At 42.9% G+C, this 21,457-nt stretch overlaps 1 protein-coding gene across 7 annotated transcripts in view; it reads right to left on the bottom strand.

Moving 5' to 3' along the window:
- The window catches only part of KYAT1 (kynurenine aminotransferase 1), a 1,131,910-nt gene that overhangs the window by 82,454 nt on the left and 1,027,999 nt on the right, over window positions 1-21,457 (bottom strand). For all 7 annotated transcript variants that reach the window (XM_044058797.1, XM_044058798.1, XM_044058802.1 and 4 more), the window contains one exon: window positions 19,984-20,170. In XM_044058797.1, the coding sequence (XP_043914732.1) occupies window positions 19,984-20,170 (187 nt within the window). The remainder of the gene's footprint in view (window positions 1-19,983; window positions 20,171-21,457) is intronic.

Below are 21,457 nucleotides of genomic sequence, written 5' to 3'. Positions count from 1 at the left end.
AGTAGGATTTCTTGTATCCATTAGTACCTGCTGCATGTCCTCAGTAAACAGGTGTCTAAAAGGCATTAAGACCCTATCATCCAGACAGTCAGCTGAAGTTGTTTGGGGTCAGGATGTATCAAACACTCCTGTTATTGTGCGAGTAGATCCAGTCTCTGAGGAAGCTTGTGGTAACTGCCCCTGGCCAATTCCAAAAGAAGAGAAGGCCACTGTTGCCTGTGCCAGCAGTGAATCACCACAATGATCTTGAGATGATTCCTTCTGAATCTTCAAATGTTCCCTGGATATCACTAAAAAGGGAGGACAAGCATGCAGGAACACTCCTCTCCAAGGAAAAGAAAAGGTATCTGTCTTTCAGGCCATCTTGCATGGAGTCCTAGAGAAGTTTGCCAGCTAATTGTTCAGAGAAAAGACAAAAATGTCTTCTTGAGGAACTCTCTACAGATGGACCAAATATTGGAAGATCCCCTAATCTAGTTTCCATTTGTGTGGGTTTGCTTTTGTCCTTCCCAGCTTGTCAGGCAAGCAATTTTATCTAACAGACTGCAGGATACCTGTAGCGTGAGACTGTGTCTTCAAGCTTTCTTGTTTATGTACTACATCACTGTGGTATTGTCTGTAACAATTTGAAGTCATCCTGAGGACCAGAGGTGAATCAGAGAGTTCAGTATCTTGATAACAGCAAGCATCTCTTTTTTATTTATGTGCTTGTCCCAGATACTTTGCTCTTTTATCTCCCTTGACAAAGCCAAAAGCATCCGTGGTGGACACCATGTAGCCTGCAATAAGCTATAACAGCAACTCGTCATTGCAAACTCTTTTGGAGCAGTGGATAGACTAAAGGGTAAGGCAGAAAAATGATAATGTCATAGAGGCACATAAAACCTTAAGAAATATCTGAAGTCTGAATGAATAGGAATATGGTGATAAGCAGCTATTAAATATAAGGTTACCAAAAAACTCAAATGAGGAAGAAGCTGGCAACAGAGTGTGATGTGAAAGCATTTTGAATTTGGGCACTACCACATACTGGTTAGGAATGAAAGGTCCAGAACTGGTCTCAGGGCATTTTCTTTCTTTGGCACCAGAAACATTCTTGAATAAAAAAACTTTTCTCAAATGGGAAGGAGGAACTGTTTCTATTACCCCTTGAGACAACATGTGCTGTAGAAAAGGAGGGAACAGAGGGGTTTGGTCTGTTGGACGAGGAATAATTCCTTGGAAAGGAGGTATTTCTTCCTACCCTACTGAATCAGTCTCAAAACTCATTTGTCTGAAACAAGTTGTTGCCAAAGAAAGAAATGGAGATCTAGACTTTCTGGAAGGGATAAGGGACTGCCATGGTGGTGGTGGTGGTGGTGTGGTGCGAGGCCCCTTATACAGTCATTCTGCCTTATTTGGCTGCCTTTTTTCTAGGGTTTCCTGCTGAAGTTTTGGAACCTTCTTGCCATTGTTTTCTAAATGTTTGCTTACCAGCATTCTGCTAAGACTACTTTGTTTCATGCCAAAAAATCCCTTGGGAAATTTGGAGGACGACTGAAAAAAATCTGCGAGATTCCCTGTATCAACTTACCTCACTCATCACATTTTTTAACACCTCTATTGACTTATCACTTAAGACATAAGCAAACATACAGTTATATAAAACAAAACAAACCATATTAGCATGTTCCCAGCTACAAAGACTTTACATCATATATATTCTTTTCTACAACTATCATCAATCCAACATTACATAAATTATTCAGTTCCTGCCTTCCCTTAAAGATCACTACTCCTCCAAAACATATTCTACATGTACTGTTCCCACAATCTTTATGTTTTTATGTGTAATTATCTCCTACCCGTTTCTAAAAATCCCACTTTTCAGTTCTTTTATCTCTGTTATAGTATTCAGTACATCAAATACAGTTGGTTTAGACTGTGATTTCCATTTTCTAATAGTTGCTTTTTTTTGGCAGCCATCAGAATTAAACTTAACAAGGCCTTACTATGTTTAGGCAATTCAGATCCTGTATCCTAGCTCAACAAATTATTTCCTTAGTTACACCCATTTGCTCACCCAATATTTGTGACAGAGTACTCTGTGGGGAATTTGTAAAGTCTGCCAACTCATTATTAAATTCCCAAAACATATGTTCCCAGTTAGCTCTTTCTTCCCCATCACACCTCCATCATTTTCCATCCATCTAAGGAAAAATTCTTTGGAGTCTGCTTGGGGTATAAAATATCTATGCAAACACTTCCAAAAAAATCCTAAATCTTCTAGACGTTGTTACATGTTTGGGAGACATACATATGTTCTCTCATTGTTTCCTTGTGAAATGCTTTTCCAATATCACTTCCAATCTCTTCTAACCTCCTCAGATTGATTCCTATTATTGTGCAGTATTTTATATGTCCTACTATTTATCATTTTTAATAGCAACTTCTATTTCTATTTTAGATTCAACTATAAACTCTACCTGAGCAGGTGTTCCACTTAGGATTTTCCTATCCCCTTCTCTCTGCCTATACACTGATATCAACCCCTGATAGGGAAGGCAGTCTCTAACCTGAAGTCTGAATGTCTTCCTGGTCTCTTACCATTCCATTGTTTCAACCTCACTAGTTATTTGCTCCTTTACCAGTTTGCTCCAATAATTTCCAGACCCCTCCTGCCTATTTTCTCTCCCCCTAATTGCAGTCATCCCTATCAGCAAAATCTCCTTTCTCCATTCTCCTGATAGCTTACTTCTTAGAATACTTTCTGCTACTTTATGAATATATTATTCTGTATGGTTGTTGGTATACTCTGAAAGGATCTGCATCCAAAATCCCATCTCTCCTTATTTCTTGAATCCTCCCCCCATTTCATCATCATCCTTTTCCACTTTGAGTTATAGTTTCTGCCTGTGTTATATATATGAGCCTTCGCTATGTAGCTCTGAAATATCTATTGAAATCAGGTAATCCTAAACCTCAACTTATCCTACTTAACCATTGCCATCTTCCCCTCCCAGATAAATTCCTTTGTCTATTTATTAATTATTGCCCACAACTTCTCCTCTGGTTGATAAAAATATGTCTGACCTGTATGTAAGACCCAAAGAGACTAAAAACATTTTCACTGCTTATATCTTGCTATGCACATCCGTAAACAAGAGTTTCCAGTTTCTCAGTTTTTGTATTATATTTTTAGTCTCTTCCCACATATCTTTAGCTGCCATAACAAAATCCTTTTAATTCCTACTCCTAAATACTTCATTTTATCATGTCCCCATTAATATGGGTATTGCTGAACCAATTCATGTGTGAGTACATAGTTTACATCTATAGTCTTTTTTATCTTCATTAATTTTATATCGCAAAAAAGACTTAAAGCTGTTTCAAAATATTCCACAACACTGAAATGACCTTTTCTGGTTTTATCAGATACAAATTAATATTGTGTGCAAATAAAGCCAACTTTTCTTGATTGCCATACCAAGTACATCCTGAGTTCCTCATTTTCTTTGCCAATGACTCTAAATGTAAAGCAAATAACAAAGATGAAAGTAGACATCCCTGCCTGGTTCCCCTTTTCAGACACAACTTGTCAAAGAGGAACCCCCATTTTAATCTTTGCCTCTGATCCCTCATATAACCTGCTTGTTTGTCTTTTCGGCTTTTCCCGGTTAGGGGTCGCCACAGCGGAACTCCAGTCTGCTAATGATTGGCAGTCGATTTTTTTTTATGGTGCCGAGTTGCCAGCCCGACGCCCAACCTTCAGCGAAGGCACGCCCATTCACGCATGTCTTTCGGAGGCCACTTGACCGCGGGGAGGACATGCAGACTCCACACAGAAGGCACTCCAGCCGAAAATCGAACAGGAGAACCTCTTGCTGTGGGCAACAATGCTACCGCTGTAACACCGCGGCGTCATCCCTCATATGTCCTCCTAATTAACTTTATTACTTTAGCAGGGAATGCAAAAGCTTCCATTGCCCTACTCATAAAATCTCAGCTTACTCTGCTGAATGCTTTCTCTGCTTTAAGACCCACCAACAATAGTGGTAGTTTCTCGAATTCTACTTCCCTCTGGATCATCTTTAATCTTTTAATGTTGTCAAATGTTTGCCTCCCCTCCAAAGAACCACAATTATCCATATTTATCAATTTTGGGAACACCTTTGCCATTAGCTACTATAGACATAAATCATTTATAATCATGGTTTAAAAATTGAATGGGCATATATGAAGCGGAGTCTAATTGGTCTTTACCTGCTTTAGATATTACAGCCACTAAAGCTTTCTTCCAAGATGTTCGTGACTCCATTCCTTTTAAAATACTGCTAAAAAAATCCTTGTAGATCTTCCCTCATAGTTTCCAAACTTTCACAGGAATACCATCTATTCTTAGTGACTTTCCTGTGCACTAATTATACAACACCATTTTTTTCTCATCTCCCCCTGTCTTAACTGTTAATTGTTGACCGTCATCTACCTCTAACCTTGGCATGCTTAAATCTTCCTTAAACATTCCGATTTTTGTTCTTTCTTGTTTTTCACATTTCTCTGCTTTATGTAAATTTCTGAAATATTGCTAATACCTCTACACGATCTCTGGTTATTTTTCTTGTCATAGGCTCTCTAAGTTTGGCAACAAACCTTTCTACTTTCTTCTGCTTGAGTCACTGTGCTAAATGTTTTTGTGCTGTACTGTTATCAAAAACTGTTGCTAACTCATGCATATTATCCAGATACTCTGCTATTTTCCTTTTAGCACTCTGTAGTTGCACCACTTCTTGTTGTGTGAGATTCTCCTTATTCTGCAATATTTTAACATTTGTCAGCCTCTCTATATAATTCCTGTTACTTCTTAATCATATCTCTTTTTCTTTTATTTCTACCCTATGGTTAAATTCCACTTTCATTTATCCCACTCACTAGCCATAACTTCTGAAGAAATTGTATCTTCCCTAATAACTCTTGAATAATTTCCACTACACATTCCTTAAATTTCTCTCTCTTTTTAACAGGTAGGTGGGGAATGACAAGTGCCCCATTTGTACTTCCTTACCCTGCATTTTTATCTTAGTTGTTTTTTTGGAGCATGACCTGAAATAGTAACTGGATTTGTGTTGAAGCTCTCAATTCAAAGCACATGTTCCAGTGAAATATAGTTTCTGTTTAGTCTAGCTCAGTTATTGTACCTAGGGAAATAATACATATATTTCTCTTTGAGTTCCTACTACTGAATTCATGTCTTCCACACAGAATATTTTCATAAACGTCTACAGAAATCTACCCTCTTTTGTTATATTTTCCTTTTAGGGCTCCAGATACATCCTCACTGCTGAAAATCAAGTTCCAGTCCCCACTAATAAGTAATATCAACTGATGAAAGCTGAGGATTTCTCCCCAGATTTTCTTAAGCTCCATAATAGTGGTGTTAAGTAGAATAGCTCCTCTAGCAATTAGCATAAGTACTCTCAATTTCCTTTGTCCCTGATATTCTGCTGAATATACTCCTGAAATCCTTTCTTTATTAAATTCACATGCTTACTTCTTTCCAAATATGTTTCATGTAGCATTGCTATTTGCACTCTGCATTTCTTAATATAATTTAATACTCTTACTTTTTTGTCTATACCCATGAGGTCATTCCTGCTCTAAAATAATATGGATAGTGTAGCTATTATGATAAATAATATGGATGGTGTATCTATTATTATAAGAAGCTGTTATTTCCACCTATTATATATGTCAGCTTTTTAAAATGTCTAGTTCCATCTTTTGTGTTATATGCGCACACTAATGTTTGGCAGGCTGAACTTTTATACAGTTGTTTCTTGTTATCTCCATTTGAACCTATGTCATATTTTACAAGACTTTTTGTTTAAATGAAAATACTCAAAAAAAAAAAACAAACTCCCCCAAAACACCTCCAGAACCTACTAACTTAAAACAAACACAAACAACTATGTACACAATGAAGTTTAACCTTCTGATAGAAGCAATTGCACCAAACTGACAGCTGCACCCACAGGCATTACCTAACCTAAAATTGAAGTTATCCATGCTAAGATGGATGTTGCAGCCTATGCTCCTACTTACACTGATTGCTGTATGTTCTTGTGTTATCTTAATTCATAGGAAGTTATTAGGCTAATGGCCCTAGAGCCCTTACAAGCCTAGTCAAGTTGTGCCCTTATTTCCACCATCAGCACTTATTGCCCCTGTCCAAGAGTGATACAGGTGGAACTCCCAGGGTGAATTTACAGCTAACCATCCAATCATTCAGACTGTGTTTCAAGAGGGCCAATGAGGTGCTCTGTTTGACATGAAGTGGGACTCTGTTCCAAAGGTGTGGTAAGCTCTGGGACACAAATCTGTCCCTCCTCCATCAGGTTCCATAAATGTCACATACCAGATTAATGTCTTCAGAGCGAGTAATCTGTGTACCATTTCACTTACGTATATGCAGCATTTCCAATAAGCAGGGTCAGAGATTGCCTTATATGCAAGGCAGAGATTGCCTCTGAGTAGTATGTATGAAACAGAATAAAGTGACAGTGATTTCAGATAATCCACATAGGACAGATGCTGAAGACCTTGAATTTTCCTTGTAAGGCACCTTTGTGGTCTCTCCAACTGCTGCAGGTGCTTGGAAAGGTACATATCAAAAGGGGCTTTGTACTCAATTACTGGGCTGATGAGGGAAGAGTACAGGGAGGTTATAACTTCTTTTTTTTTGGAGGCAATGCCCTTACTTATGAGATAAGCAATATAGAATACCCTTCTTACCACTGTGGAGACAGGGTGATCAAAGGTAAAGTTGCTGTCAACCTTTGTGCCCAGGTCTCTCATCACTGAGTGCATGCATAAGGTGTGGCTATTGATGTGGTAGTTATCAATAACATTGTTCTTACTGAAAGGGATGAAAATATATTTTTTTGCATTGAGTTTAAGGCCATGACTTTGGCACCAATCATTTGTTTGTGTAAGACGCTCTTATAGGATGTTGACATCATTTGGAGATTTTATGACCGGTCTCATCAGTAAATTTTGTCAGCCACAGATCTTTAGTTTTTGCTTGTACTTCGGAGAAATAGATTCCAAACAGTAGAGGTCCCAGGACTTATCCCTATGGAGCACCACTGGTTACAGAGCTGCTGTTGGAGGTGGACTCCCCTATTTTGACTATATGGGTTCTATCAGTGAGCCAGTTAGTGACCCATCTAATGATATAATGGTTGATACCTAGCAGGGTGAGTTTGTCAGTGATGCCTGAGTAGGGATAGTGTCAAAAGCCTTGGCTAAGTCTAGGTATGCTGTAGGCATAGATTTCCCCTCATCCAGGGCCTTAGTGATTGTCTCAAAGAAGTCCACCAGATTTAAAGGCATGATCTCCCTTTGAGAAATCTAAACTGGGTAAGGTCAAGTGTTTAAAGGTTATCTATATCACTGATGATAAGGTCCATGATAATTTGCTCCGTGGCCTTAAGATAAGCCTAGTCAGGCTAATAGGTCTACAGTTCCCGAGGTCAGTGGAAGTACCACCTTTGTGCAAGGGAATAATGGTGGCCATTCTTCACTCAGCTGGGATGAAGCTGGTGCTTAGACTAGGATTGAAAAGAGTACCCAATGATGCTGCTAATTCTTGTTGGAGCCCATGTAGGATGAAGCCTGGAATGTTACCAAGTCGCATAGATGCTGTATTTTTGGCCTTAGGGTGTATACGACCTGCTCTTTAGTGATACAAGGTTGGGGGCAGGTGGTAGGGATGTCATGGGGTGCATGTAGTGGGGACAGAGGAGTGAAGTTTTCATAGAACGTGTCGGCCAACAGGTTAGCTATGTCCACAGGCTCAGTATACGTAGTATCATTAACTACCAGTTCAGCACAAATCTTGACCTTTACTTTTAGGTTACAGATGTAACTAAAGAACTCCTTATGATTGTCCTTAGCTGAGGGAGCTAATTTGGATTAACAGTTTGCTTTGGAGGATTTCACAAGTTTTATTTGCTTGTTTAAAGTGAGGAGGGAGGGTTTCCAGTTTAGGGCTCATTCCCTCTTACACTTAGCAATTTCTTCCTCTTATTGTTCTTCTTTCGGCTTTTCCTGGTGAGGGGTCACCACAGCGGAACTACGGTCTGTTAATGATTGACAGTAGATTTTTACGGTGCCAAGCTGCCAGCCTGATGCCCAACCTTCAACGAAGGCACGCCCATTCATGCATGTCTTTCGAACGCCACTTGACCGCGGGGAGGACATGTGGCATTTGTCTACCAGGCAGGTTTGCTCTTCCTTGAAGAGCATGTTTTGGTCCTATCAGGTATGGCTGAGTCGGTGCAGTTATACAGGTGCTTACATAAAGCATTGATGTAGAACTCAGCATAGCTACCTGTTCCATCTGAGGGGGAGGTTCTAATCTGTTTTGGAGAAGTTTTTTTAGTTTAGTTGCTGCTGGGGGGGGGGGGGCAGGCATGATAGTTACTTCGAGTGAGATTGATTTGTGGTCAGATCTCACCAGGGAAGACGTCACAGTGGGTGGAGGGTGGTACAGTGGTCCCCCATATTGGTAAGCACCAAATCCAGGATGTTGGCATCCTTTGTGAGGGTGTCAACCAGCTGATCCAGGGCACTGGAGTTAACGAAGTTGAGGAACCTTTGGGCAAGTGAGTTTGAGCATGACTAATTTACCCTGTCAATGGACGGATTGTTAAAGTCGCCCAAAATCATGGTGTTTGGATGTATCTTGACAGACACAAGTAGATCCAAATGGGCAGAGTGGGTGTCCTGACTCATGGAGTGGATATGTCCTACAAACAGTTGATTGCACCTGAAATATCTCCAGGGAATCTTACTGTTTAACCAATCTGGAGGTGTATTTATCTTTAATGAATCGATCTGGAGGTGCATTTATCTTTAATGAATATTGACACACCGCCTCCTTTAGTTTTCATACCTTCAGTTTGTGGTCTGAATGTGTGGAAGGAGGTGTAACCCAGTATGTCTGGGATGCTCTCCACAGCCTTGAACCAAGTCTCTCTGACTGCACAAATGTCTGCATCTTCCAAGATGAGGACTGCTTTCAGTGAGTGCAGTTTCATGTTAAGACTGCTAGCGTTTAGCAGCATAAACTTGAGGTTGTTTTTAGATGTAGTTTTTACATTTTTATATTGGGAATTTTGTCCTCAAGACACTGCATAAAAAGGCAGTATGGGGGTGGCAAGCACCTTATCCAGTAGCTGAAATCCCAGGGTGGCAGATAAAGACCATCTCTGGCAAAGCATCGAGGTCTTTCGATCATGTCATCCCAAGCTGACAGATACTGGATCCCCTTAGAATAACACCAGAAGCTAACCCAATTACTGAAGTCAATCATATTCTGTTTGCACTGAGGCATCATACTAAATGAAGGTAGAATGGTGCTTAGGGTTAGGGACATACTGCCTGAGACACATAGCCCAATACCTCAGTCATGTCTCTCTTCATATAGTCCACACAGGTACATCTCAAGTCATTCAACATGCACTATGGCAGAGTCATAACAGTACCTGTTGTTGACAGACTTGAGTGAATGTATGATATGGTGGATCTTGGCACCTGACAGACAGCTAACCATGACCTTTTCTTTACCCAGCCCGGTGAGAGGGACATCTGTGTGTCTCATGATGGAATCCCCCCCCAGGTGTGAAAATCAACTTATGTTTTCAGACATTAACTTTTAGCCTTAAGAAAAAGTGCACTGGCTATCTTTTAAATTACAGATTGTTCTAGAAAATGCACTGAAGTATTTAGTTACCAGAAAAGTTGCTATCTCTTATTCACTTCCAATAATTTCAAACTTTATTTTTACTAAGCTGCTTGTCCCTGTACCTTTTAATTTTACTACTCCCTCAGCAAACAAAGTAAGAAGTCTCAACATTTATTGCCTGCACCTGTAGTCAGCTTTTTTCCATGGCAGCATAAGAACAGAATTTACAACTGCCCTCAGCTGCAGACTTCTCATCTCACACTGAAATTGTATTTACTAAAGGAAAACTTTTTATTACATTCACAGTGTTCTAATATTTTTAAAGCTCACAAACAGTACACGAAAAACTTCTTATTAGATTAAGCCAAGGGTATTGATCCAGGAATTCACCTATGCAAAAGGAACAGAAAGCATTTCAACTCTACGTATATTATAATTAGTGCATTTTTGCACCCCATCCCAACAGCCCAATATTACAGCATATTAACAAACATAATTTTGCCCAGCCTTTCTTCTCTTTATACATTGTAATGCCTACATTTCTTAAAACTAATAATGAAAAAAAATACTTGTTTATTTTAGCATCTTTATCACACACAACAATCACTGAAAGTGCTTTACTATAAAACATGCACTTTATATCATGAAATGTTTTAGAAAAGAACAAAACTGTTTTACTTGCAGATACTTTTTTTCCTTTTAATGTCCTTCTAAAACATTAATGACAAGAAGTGGGATACATGCATTTTATCCCCCCCGCAAGTTTAACAAAATTAACAAACTTCCAATCTTTCTCAGCTACTTTTTCTCGTAAAACCAAATTTCACAAATGTGATTGATGCTTTACAGTCTCACATTTATTCACTAATTACAGTGTCACTGGTCTTCTTCCTGTTCATCTTCGTATCTCAAACACAGACTCTGGTTCAAGTCCAATGTACTCCCAATTCTTCTAGTCAACTCCTACGTTTTTTTCTGTCTCTCAAGCATTTTCCTTTGGAAGATTGGAAACCATTTCACTGGCAAAGTCTCTCTATGAGCTTTATTATCAGAACAATGAGAAGCACAGTCTCCTTCTGTCTGATGGCTTACTTTTTTAATGTAGCCTTTTCTGTATCAAAAAATTTACTTTGATCCTCGAGGAAAAAATATTCTGAAGACAGCTGGATACAACAGCTTGAATCTCACACCTGCCTCTCAATGTTCCCTGATTGTTGGGATAAATTTGCTTGTCTTCTGCCTAGTTTTCAGTAAATAATAATTTTTCGAAAACATTTTACTGTCTCCAATTTTAATACTTCGCTCCTCTGCCAAAGCTATGTCAGGATCAATTCTTTCTGCTGGTATGACTGCATCTTTCCTAATACAAGTGTTGATTGCTTTCTCATGGCTAGGTTTGGAGCATATAAAATTAAAATCCTGTAGGAATACCAGCCTAGCTGCTTACTTGTGCTTTCATAAAATTAACAGTCTGTTCCTTCCAGTCTCTCTTGTAAAGCAGAAAATCTCAGGTTCTCACTGCATGCACTGTCTTCTAACTTTACCATTTTTAAAAACAGCATTTCTTGAGGAGTTTCATACTCAGCCAGCCTTTTTTTCATTTCAGCCTCTGATTTTTGTAATTTTAACAGTTCATCTGAATAGCTGTTTAAAGCTTCTTCCATTTTTCCCAGCCTTTTGTCGTTTGAGTTGATGTACTCCAATATTTCACTTATTTTAATCAGTTCTGAGCTGATGATTTTTTTCCTCTAAATTACTGGTAGCCATCTCGTGCATCAAAGCTAGAGCTTGAACTGCCTTTTATTGAACAGCTGCAGCTTTCTTCCCAGTCAGTGTTCTCTTCACCTGTTTTAGCTGATTTTCTTTCAGGCTCTCTATGTTTCTTCTGTGCTGGCATCCAAGCAGTGTACTAACTACTCAGTAATTAGAAGTTATGTACTCACCATAACGTTCCGTCTGAGTAGGTGGCTTCATTTGTCTGCAACCTATGGGTCTTGGATCCGAGACGGCAACTTGTTACATAGCTAATGGATCCGAGCTCCTAGCTCCTCCCCTCACCCATAATCCCCTGCCAAACCTACATGACCTCAGATCAAGTTTGCCCCTCTATAGATATCCAAAAAGGTATTCCAATAAACAACCTACATAGATCCATTCTGAAGGGCAGGGGTAAGGAGGGGGGGATGGTTGCAGACAAATGAAGCCACCTACTCAGATGGAACGTTATGGTGAGTACATAACTTCTAAATCTGGAGTAGGGACTTCATTTGTCAGCAACCTGTGGGACAGAGTCCCCAGCTACCTGAATCTTGGGGGGCCATCATGGAAGGATATTACGGAGCACCGCAGAGCCAAAGGAAGCTCTCCCTCTAGAGATTACGTCCAGTTTGTAGTGGTTAACAAAGGTATGAGATGAGGCCCAAGTGGCTGACGAACAAATATCATCAAACGGAACTTTAGATTTGAAAGCAGCAGAAGTAGAGATGGAATGAGTGGAATGTGCACAGACTCCTCCAGGTGCGGGCCTCCCAGAAGCTTTTTACGCTAAAAGAATACATTGGGAAATCCAGCGTGACAAGGTGATTTTTGAGACTGCTTCCCCCAAAGTGAATTTGGCAAAGGAAATGAACAGCTGGTCGGATTGCCTGTGACCAGCAGTCCTGAGAGTATAAAAACGTAGCTACCTATGAACATCTAATGAGTGCAGCTTGTACTCTCCTTTATTCTGATATTTAGGAAAGAAGACCAGTAGGTTTATGGATTGATTTATATTGGCTTCTGATGCTACTTTCGGGAGGAAGGAGGGATTGGTCCTGAGGTACACCCTATCCGGATGAAAGATCAAGTAAGGAGGTTTCACAGAAAGGGCTTGAAGTTCCAAAACTCTTTTCGCTGAAGGAATGGCTACCAGGAATGCTGTTTTCCAGGACAAGTATTTGAGATTCACTGAAGCGGCAGGCGCCAACATCAAGGGCCCTGTGTCATGTCCCACATGGTAATGGGAGATGGCCGCCAATTGTACTTTGACTGTCGAGCAACTAGTGCCCTCCTGAAAGAGTCCGGTTAGGAAGTCTAGTATGGATGGAAGAGGGGCAGTAAAGGGATCTAGATTATGATGCTCCGCCCAGACCGAAAAACGTTTCCATTTACTGCGGTACACTTTCCTGGTGGAAGGTTTATGCGCTGCCACGAGGATGGCTTTAACTGGAGAAGCGATACCGGGAGTCCTAACTAGGAGTGGAACTGGAGCAACCAAGCTGTCAGCTTCAGACTGTCCAGATTTGGGGTTGGCAAGCCCGAGGGATGGGAGATTAGATCCTGGCTGGGATCCAGAATCCAGGGAGGATTCACTAGGTGAGACCATAGGTAAGGGAACCAAGTTTGCCGAGGCCAGAATGGGTCAATGAGGATCATCCTGCTCCCCAACCGTGAGGCTTTCTGTAAGAGCTGTAGCATCAGGGGTAGAGGAGGATAGGCATAAAGTAGACCGGGCGGCCAAGCATGCACCAGAGCGTCTCTTGGAGTTTCCCCTGGAGGGGAAATCAGAGCGAAGAAATTGTTGCATTTGGTGTTTGAGGGAGAGGCAAAGAGATTGCAGCAGGGTTGCCCCCATATTGCGAATATCTGCTTCGCTACTAGTGGGTTGAGAGACCACTCGTAAGGGGAAAGAATGGTGCGGCTGAGTTTGTCCGCTAGGATGTTGGCCCGCCCCGGAATGTGCATTGCAATCAGAAAGCAGTTGGTGGAAATCGCCCATTCCCACACTCTCACGGCCTCGCGGCATAGAGGGTAGGACCTGGTTCACCCCTGTTTGTTGACGTACCAGACAACAGACATGTTGTCCGACGGAATTGCAATAGTTCCTACGGGAAGGAAATTCTGAAGTGCTTGCAACGCATACAGCACCGCTCTCATCTCCAGAACGTTGATATGCAGGGAGGTCTCTGTATCGTTCCACGTGCCTTGGACTGTCCTGCCTGAAAAATGCCCCACCCGAGGCGGGAGGCGTCCGTGGTCACAGTGGCGAGAAGGGGAGAGGGGGAGGAGTGCAAAAGGGTCGCCCCGTATGGAGATCCGGAGCATGAAGCCACCATAACAGGGCCCTCCTGCAAGCCTTGCTGATAGTGATAGGGTGATAGAGAGGAAGAGACTGAAAGGACCACTGCACTAGAAGGGTCCACTGCAGTACCCTCATGTTTAGACGAGCGCATGGAAGGAGCGTTATCGCTGCCGCCATGGAGCCCAGTGCCCTCAGGACCAATTCCGCCGGTGGGGCTTCTGACTGGAGGATGGCCCGCACATGAAGTTGCAAATTCCGTAGTCGTTCCGGAGTCAGGAAGGCTCGTAGATCTCTGGTGTCTATTCTGGCTCCTATAAATTCTATGACTTGAGTCGGAGCAAGGGAAGATTTGTCCGCATTGATCGTGATGCCTAGTTGGGGGGGCTAGGCGGAGAAAGTAATCTCTGGCTGAGCAAAGTAGATGCCTTGTTGGGGCGGTCAGGAGCCAGTCGTCCAGGTACGGGAAGACCTGCATTCCCTGGAGTCTCAGGTGGGCCGCTATCACTGCTAACACCTTGGTAAACACCCTGGGGGCTGTGGTGAGGCCAAAGGGAAGGACCCTGAACTGGTAGTGACCGACTCCCAGCCAGAAGCGGAGAAACCTCCTGGATCGTCTGTCCATTAGAATGTGGTAGTACGCATCCTTGAGGTTTATAGAGCACATCCAATCGTTCTCCCGTAGGAGGGGGAGAATAGACTGAAGAGCGACCATTCAGAATTTTTCCTTGATTACCGACAGGTTCAAACGGGAAAGGTCCAGAATTGGTCTCAAGTCCCCCATCTTTTTTGGCACCAGAAAGAACCTGGTGTAGAACCCTAATCCGAACTGGTCTTGGGGGACGGTCTGGATGGCTCTTTTTTCTAGCAGCCGCTGAATTTCTGCGGCTGCAGCCTCCCTCTGATCGGGTGGTACATTGGGGAGGTTCCTGATTTTGGGGGTATGAAGCATTGGAATTTTGTACCCTCTGGATATAATTCGAAGCACCCAGCGGTCTGACGTGATGGACTCCCATGCCGCTAGGTGTTTCGAGAAGCATCCCCCGACTGCCTCCAGAGTGGAGCAGCCGGGCAACCCCTCAGGGCTGCTGCATGGGCCAGTCAGAGAAGGATTTTCTGGACCCAAAGTTCTTCGGAGCCCCTCTGCCCCTGGGGCGGCGTCCTCCCTGTCCTCCTCTGCCACGGAAGGACTGGTTGTCCGGAGCAGGTTGGGAATGTTGCGATTTCCGGAACCACATCTTCTTCTACCCTTTTGGTTCTTCGAAAAGGACCGCTGGGGAGCAGAGAAGCGGACTCCGATGGCAGACAACATCTTCCCGTCCTTCTCGCTCTGGACTAGCGTTTCGTGAACCGTTTTGCCAAAGAGGCAGAACCATCGAAAGGGGCGTTCGCAAAGGACGCTTTAAAGGGCTCCGCAAAGTCGCAATGCCAGAGCCAGGCCTGACGTCTCATGACCAGGCCCGCTCTGCTAGCTCTAGCGGCTCCCTCGATGGCATGGGATAATAGCTGCATAGAGGTACTGGAAATGGATCTCAGAGTGGCCATTCGAGTAGAGTACAACTGTTTGCCCTCCGCCGACATGGACTCAGGGGGGGAGGCAGCGTATTCTTTGATAAGATCCCACTGCATCCTGATGACGTGTGCCATATAGTTCAGGGACCTTACCGAAAAGGTCGCTGAACTAAAACCTTGCTTCCCTAAGCGATCCATTGAGCGGGACTCCTAGCTCGGTGGATGGACTGAGGGGCTCTCCTGAGCTAGTTCCCTCTTCGTGGCTGCCGCCATCAACATGGCATCTACGGGGGGACTCTTGCTCCAGTGGGACTGGTCTGCGGGGGGGGCTCAGTATCCTGTCCGGGCATTTAGGGACTGGCTCCACGGTGTCTGGATCCTTCCACTCCCTGGTGGTAATAAGGTCCACCAGGGGGTCAGCCGGAGGGGACACCCAAGAGGTAGATGGGCCTGCTTCGAATGCCTCCAGAAACACGGACTCGTCGGAGGAAGCCTTGGGGGCAGACCACGCACCTCTGATCCTGAGCATTTCCATGATGTCTCCAAAGGAGACATCCTCAGGGGGTGATCTTGGGGAGCCTTCCCCTTCATCCAAGTCCGTGTCCTCGGTTAAGGACTCAGGGGAGTCCACGTGCCTCCTCTTACACTTGTGCTTGCGAGGCACCTCCTCGAGGTGGCTGTCCGAGGAGGTCTCGCCAGCGACATCCTGTTCCAATGGAACAATCTGGGACATCGAAGCAGGCTGTCCCTGTGGCTGGGTGATGGAAGCCTGGCCCAGCAGAGAGGGAGTGCAGGGTGGAGCCGAGACAAGGGCCGGGGGTCTGGATGCTCTCGACAGAGCCCTCTCCACTACATCAAAGGCCGAGGGGGAGCCGCTCTCCCTGGGCTCCGAGAGTCGACTCCCGCTCGGATCCGAGGAAGGGATCGGAGCTGGCGCCGAGACTGTCGGATCCGAAGGACCAGTGCGCTCCGACCTGGATGGAGCCGAAGGCACACTGAATCCCTCGGATCTGAAGCTCGCCTCACGGCTCCGAGAGGTCGGATCCGAAGATGGAACCAACAGACTCGAGGGCAGGGTCGGATCCGAAGTGCCAAGCACTGTTGGCGCCGAACCACCCCCGGCTCCGACGCTGCCCGACTCCGAACGCTCCGAACCCAGGAAGCGGTCGGAGAAGGAGCAATCGGAGCAAAAACGGGCGTCGAGCTCCCCCCCAAAGGGGGGGGGAGGCAAGAGCACTCCCATCTGCAGCTGGGCCTGGATGAACCTTCGCATCATCCGGTCCAAGTCTGCGTCTGACAAGCTATAGGTCGATCTCGACGAGGCCACCGAGGCAGGCCTAGAATGCCGCCTCGATGACCTCGACGGAGATTGGGCCTCCTCCTCCTCGGGTCCCAGGGAGAAACTAGGAGATCGGAGCCGAGGAGGAGGAGGCCTAGAGGCCATGGAGGGAGAAGCCCGCTTAGCTGGCGGGGCCGAAGCGGAGGCCTCGGCCCGCCGCTTGCGGTGCTTCTCCTTCCATTTCTCCCGCCTGGCCTCCCTGTCCTCCGGCGCTTTAGAGGGAGTTTGAGTCCTGGCCGGGGGAAGGGGGGCAAGAGTGGCAACTACCACAGGCTGTGGAAGCGCCACAGGAGGAGCGGGGGCCGAAGCCGAGTCCGGGAGCAAAATTCCTGCCAGGACCAGCTTCGACCTCCACTCTTTCAGTGCCCTGGGGTTGAACGCTGCACAAATGGTACAGCCTGAGGTAAGGTGTTCAACCCCAAGGCACCGAACGCACCGAGTGTGGCCATCAGCCGGGGAGAGCTTATGGCCACACTCGGTACATTTTGAAAAAAATGGCTTTTGGGGCCTCAGCCATTCTTACTGGAAAAGAAAAGTTCTACACAAACACACAGGCCCCAAAACTCTAACACACACACACTCACTAACGGCCAGCGAAGGGAGGGAAAAACTATATAAAGGATACAATTATAAGAGAACCTGACACTTACACACTGTTAAGGCTAAATCCAGAGAAAGAAGCAAAAAACAAACACTTATCTTAAACAGTCGCTAAGAGCTCTGAAAAATCCAGCTACTCACAAGCGCGGCAAACTAGATCTGAGGTCATGGAGGGTTGGCATGGGGATTATGGGTGAGGGGAGGAGCTAGGAGCTCGGATCCATTAGCTATGTAACAAGTTGCTGGCTCGGATCCGATATCGGATCCAAGACCCACAGGTTGCTGACAAATGAAGTCCTTACTCCAGATCCAAATGTTGCTAAAATTGGTAGAATTACTAGTCCTTATCTCTCAGTTTCTTTTCTCACATAGGGAGAGCTAAAATTAAGCTGCTGATCAGTGTGTAGCCATCTTGGAAGCTCTCTCATCACAGTTTCATAAACTATGTAGTAGACGCTCCAAGAACTAAATCTCTATCTAAAGGAAAATTTAAAATATCTTTTTAACATCTTCTGAGAGGTTCTTAGAATGCAGACAGGCAAATCACCTCAACAAGAGCTCTAGATGTAGTATCCATAGAGCTATATACACACTTTGAACAATGAGTAGTGACCTGAGAAACTGCAGAAATTAAACAACATAAATCAGATTTTTCTCAAAGGAACTGCAAATAAAAAATATTCCTCACACTTCCCAATTAGTCAGAATAAACTTTAATATAAAATTCTGACAGTTCAAAATGTTAAAACTTAAAAAGTTGCTTAAGCATATATGTTTCCCCAAACTTAATGAGTTGTTTTACAGTCCTTGTCAGAAGGGGTAGGATTAGAATTAAAATGGTTGGCAGCAGATGGACTAACTAAAGCTATAGTTACTGGGTCAGGTCTGAGATGACTGTATAAAAATTTGAAAGACTGAGGAACTTTATGCATTCTATCTGCTGTTTTAGGAAAACCACAGGCTGTGACAAATGCACCCTCTGTTGCTGGCAACACTGGGGTGATGTGCGGAGGTCCCGGAAATTCCATTTGTTACATTTCAAAGTAGTATCTGAGGGACTGTGAAACCTCAGTCTTCTCCCACTGAAAACATTGACACATTCTGGAAACAGTCTCATAAAAAGAAAATTGTTGACAAGGAAATAACGTGGTCTCCTCTGAATCTGTTCCGTCATATTCCTCTCCAGATTCAGTTTTTTTAATCTCTTCAGGAAAAGAGGACTCCTTTTTTTCTTTTACCAGAAATTGTCAGATAAGAAGGGTCAATAGCCTGCACAAGACCCTGGGCCAGACTTAATAAATTACTCCTGTCCAGTGAAACTGGTGCAGCAGAAGATACATGTTAAGTTTTTTTGTTTCTTTTTGACAGGAAAGTTGGGGAAATAGGATTATTAATTACATTAGCAGCTTCCCCTGGGTGGGGCACAACATTTATTTTCTTTATGTATTTACTTGTTGCTTTTCTTTACTGGAGAATGTCCAGCTGGACAACAGAAAGCCCCTTTGCAGCTGAAGCCAGGGAGAAAAGCTCCAGATAAAATAAAAACATACTTCACAAATATTGACAGTATTTCAAAGGTTGTAGATATGGGTGGTACAGCAAATTGCAAAAAAAAAAAAAAATAATTTATAACTGATAAAAACACCTCAGTAAACTGTAGATATATGTGGCACAGTAGCAAAATAACATAAAATAGACATACTGGTTAAGCAGAGGCCACCTTACCTGCTCTTTCTTTCAAAACCAACAAGACTGGCTCTCTTTTCCCCATTGAGGGGGCACCGACAGCCATAGAAGACGTGGCTAATCCCCAGTCTGTAATTTCTGTATTAACTGGAGGGATCCAGAGAAAAGGAAGAGTGGTCTGAGGAACCAGTTTTGGCCAAGGCAGAGTTACCCTCCTGGACTTGGCTAACCTGCTGCGGTGGCAAATAAATGTTTCTTTTTGTGGCTAGAAAATGGATCAACTGTGGAACCAGTAGTTTTTTCTATGGTCAATCAGAAAATATTGCTTCTTTCCCAGGGAAATTAAGCAGCCTAGCCAGTAAAATTTAAAACGTAGAAAAAAGTAACTTTTCCTTGTAAAAACACAGAAGAAGCACTGTAATACACTTTGCTAGCCAGAATAAGAAATTTAAACACTGTTTCTCCACAGAGAAAACAGTTTTAGAATGTTTAAACTAACTTTTAAACTGAGTAAAATCATGTGACAGTCAATAAAAACAAATATTCCTAGCTTAAAATGCACTTTCCTGAACAGGAAAGTAAGTTTAAACATTAAAGATAATATGTGCAATGCTTTTCTCCAAAGAAAAATTATCTGCCCAGCAACGGAACAGGACAAGCGGACTGTCAATCTTCGAAAGCCTACAGAGGAATGATCTCTTTAGCGGCAGAAAAGCTCTGAAGGGCTTGACACCCAAACCTGTCTTTTAGTCAGCTCAGTTTGAGCTAATAGCTTGGGTACGTAGGAGATACCCTGAAGCTTTGGAAGTTGGATGGCTGTTATAGTCTGTGCAGGATATAACACATATAGCTTGGGCTACAGCAGCAGTGATCAATATGATGAAGATGTACTGAAACCAATTAATTTAGCTGGCTCTTAACAAATCACAGTATAACAGTATGCAACAATCATTCATTTATCATTCATTAATCTTCTAAATTACTTGTCCTCTAATATAGGCAGAAGTGCAGTATGTAACATTAATAATAAAAAACATGTATGTATTAAATCAGGACAATACTCACTGACTCCAGAGATGTCTGCAATCAAGAAATAGCCACCTTCAGGCACAATGGGCTTCATTCCTACAGCTGTAAGGCATCTCACCAGCTGGTCCCGCTTCAGACTCAGTTGCTGAGGTAACTGGACAAAATAACTCTCTGGTTCACTAAAACGCTCAAACTCTTTCTGAAAACTCTGTGCTACAGCCTCCTGAAGACATAGGAGAAAAGGAAAAACAGTAAGAAGGTGTATCTACAAATCTCAGATTTTTTTTATCTTTCTCTGTAATTCTATTATGGGGCTTCACATTCCATTAATTCCTGTCTTACCATTTGCTATTATTCCTCTTTCCATTTCTTATCACATGATTTTCCCTGAAAAACCTTTAGGCATATTTCTGGACTGTTTTACCCTTCTACACAGTTTCTGCTGATATATCACATTCTTTCTCTTTCTCCCGTCTACCCACTCTTAAATACGCAGTATTCAGTTCAGGGAATTGCATATGATTCTTTAACCCATGAACTTTGCCACCGTGTTAGATTTTTACAAATGTTGCCATTATCTACTGCCTTCACGAAGAATCAATTTTCTATATATCAACCAAGTGCTGAAAACATCATAAAGCAGATAAAAAGGATCCTTCAGGGTACCTCACCACAACCATTCATTAACATCTAAAACATAAATACCATTTATTTGGACATATGTCATTCCTCAATGTAAAAAAAAGTTAACATTACTAAGACAAACAAGAACAAGACAGCAGTGATAACAAAGAAACACCCTGGAATATCCCCCTTTGAATTGTTATCCCTTGGACAATAATTTGCCCATTGTCATGGTATATCTGCAAAGTGGTTTGCCAGTGCTTCATGGTCATTGTAAAGTGATTGATTAATGCAGGGTGTATCTTACATATATGCAAGCACTCCTTTATCCATGAATGTGTTTTTGTAATCCATCCATGCCTTACTTAGATTCTTCTCCTTTTACAACTCTCTGTTATGGTCTTATTTAGCAACAAATGACCCCTTGCTTCTCATGACTATCTTTTGTTACCATTCTGCTCTATTGCCATAACTGTTTTTTTCTAAATTACTATAAACTCTGTCTGCATCAATTCCAGTATATAATTTGTATATTTTGGAAGGCAAGTCAATGGTCTATAGTTCTTAGGATGGCTTGCATTTTCACATTTAAAGGGGAGTGTGACAATGTGAAGTAGTGACAGCTATGCTAGAGGGGGTAGGGCAGTGAATGTGTAACATATGCCAGCATAGTTAGCTGGAACTTTGTAAAGAATTTTATGTCAGTTGTATATCAAACTGATTTGGGCAGAAGCTTGTGTTAAAAATGTATCAACAGTGGGTCTTGCTGGACAGAAAAGAAATATACATTTGCATCAGACTATACTGTTGTAACTGAGGAAATGTATATATGTTAACAGATGATACTGGAAGGTAAGGTGTTAAGCTCAGCCTAGCTTACCTTAAG

Source organism: Protopterus annectens, chromosome 16.part0, assembly GCF_019279795.1.
Source record: "Protopterus annectens isolate FY-2018-M chromosome 16.part0, PAN1.0, whole genome shotgun sequence".
In the NCBI taxonomy this organism is placed as follows: Eukaryota; Metazoa; Chordata; order Ceratodontiformes; family Protopteridae; genus Protopterus; species Protopterus annectens.
This window is presented reverse-complemented; position numbering and strand designations above follow the sequence as displayed.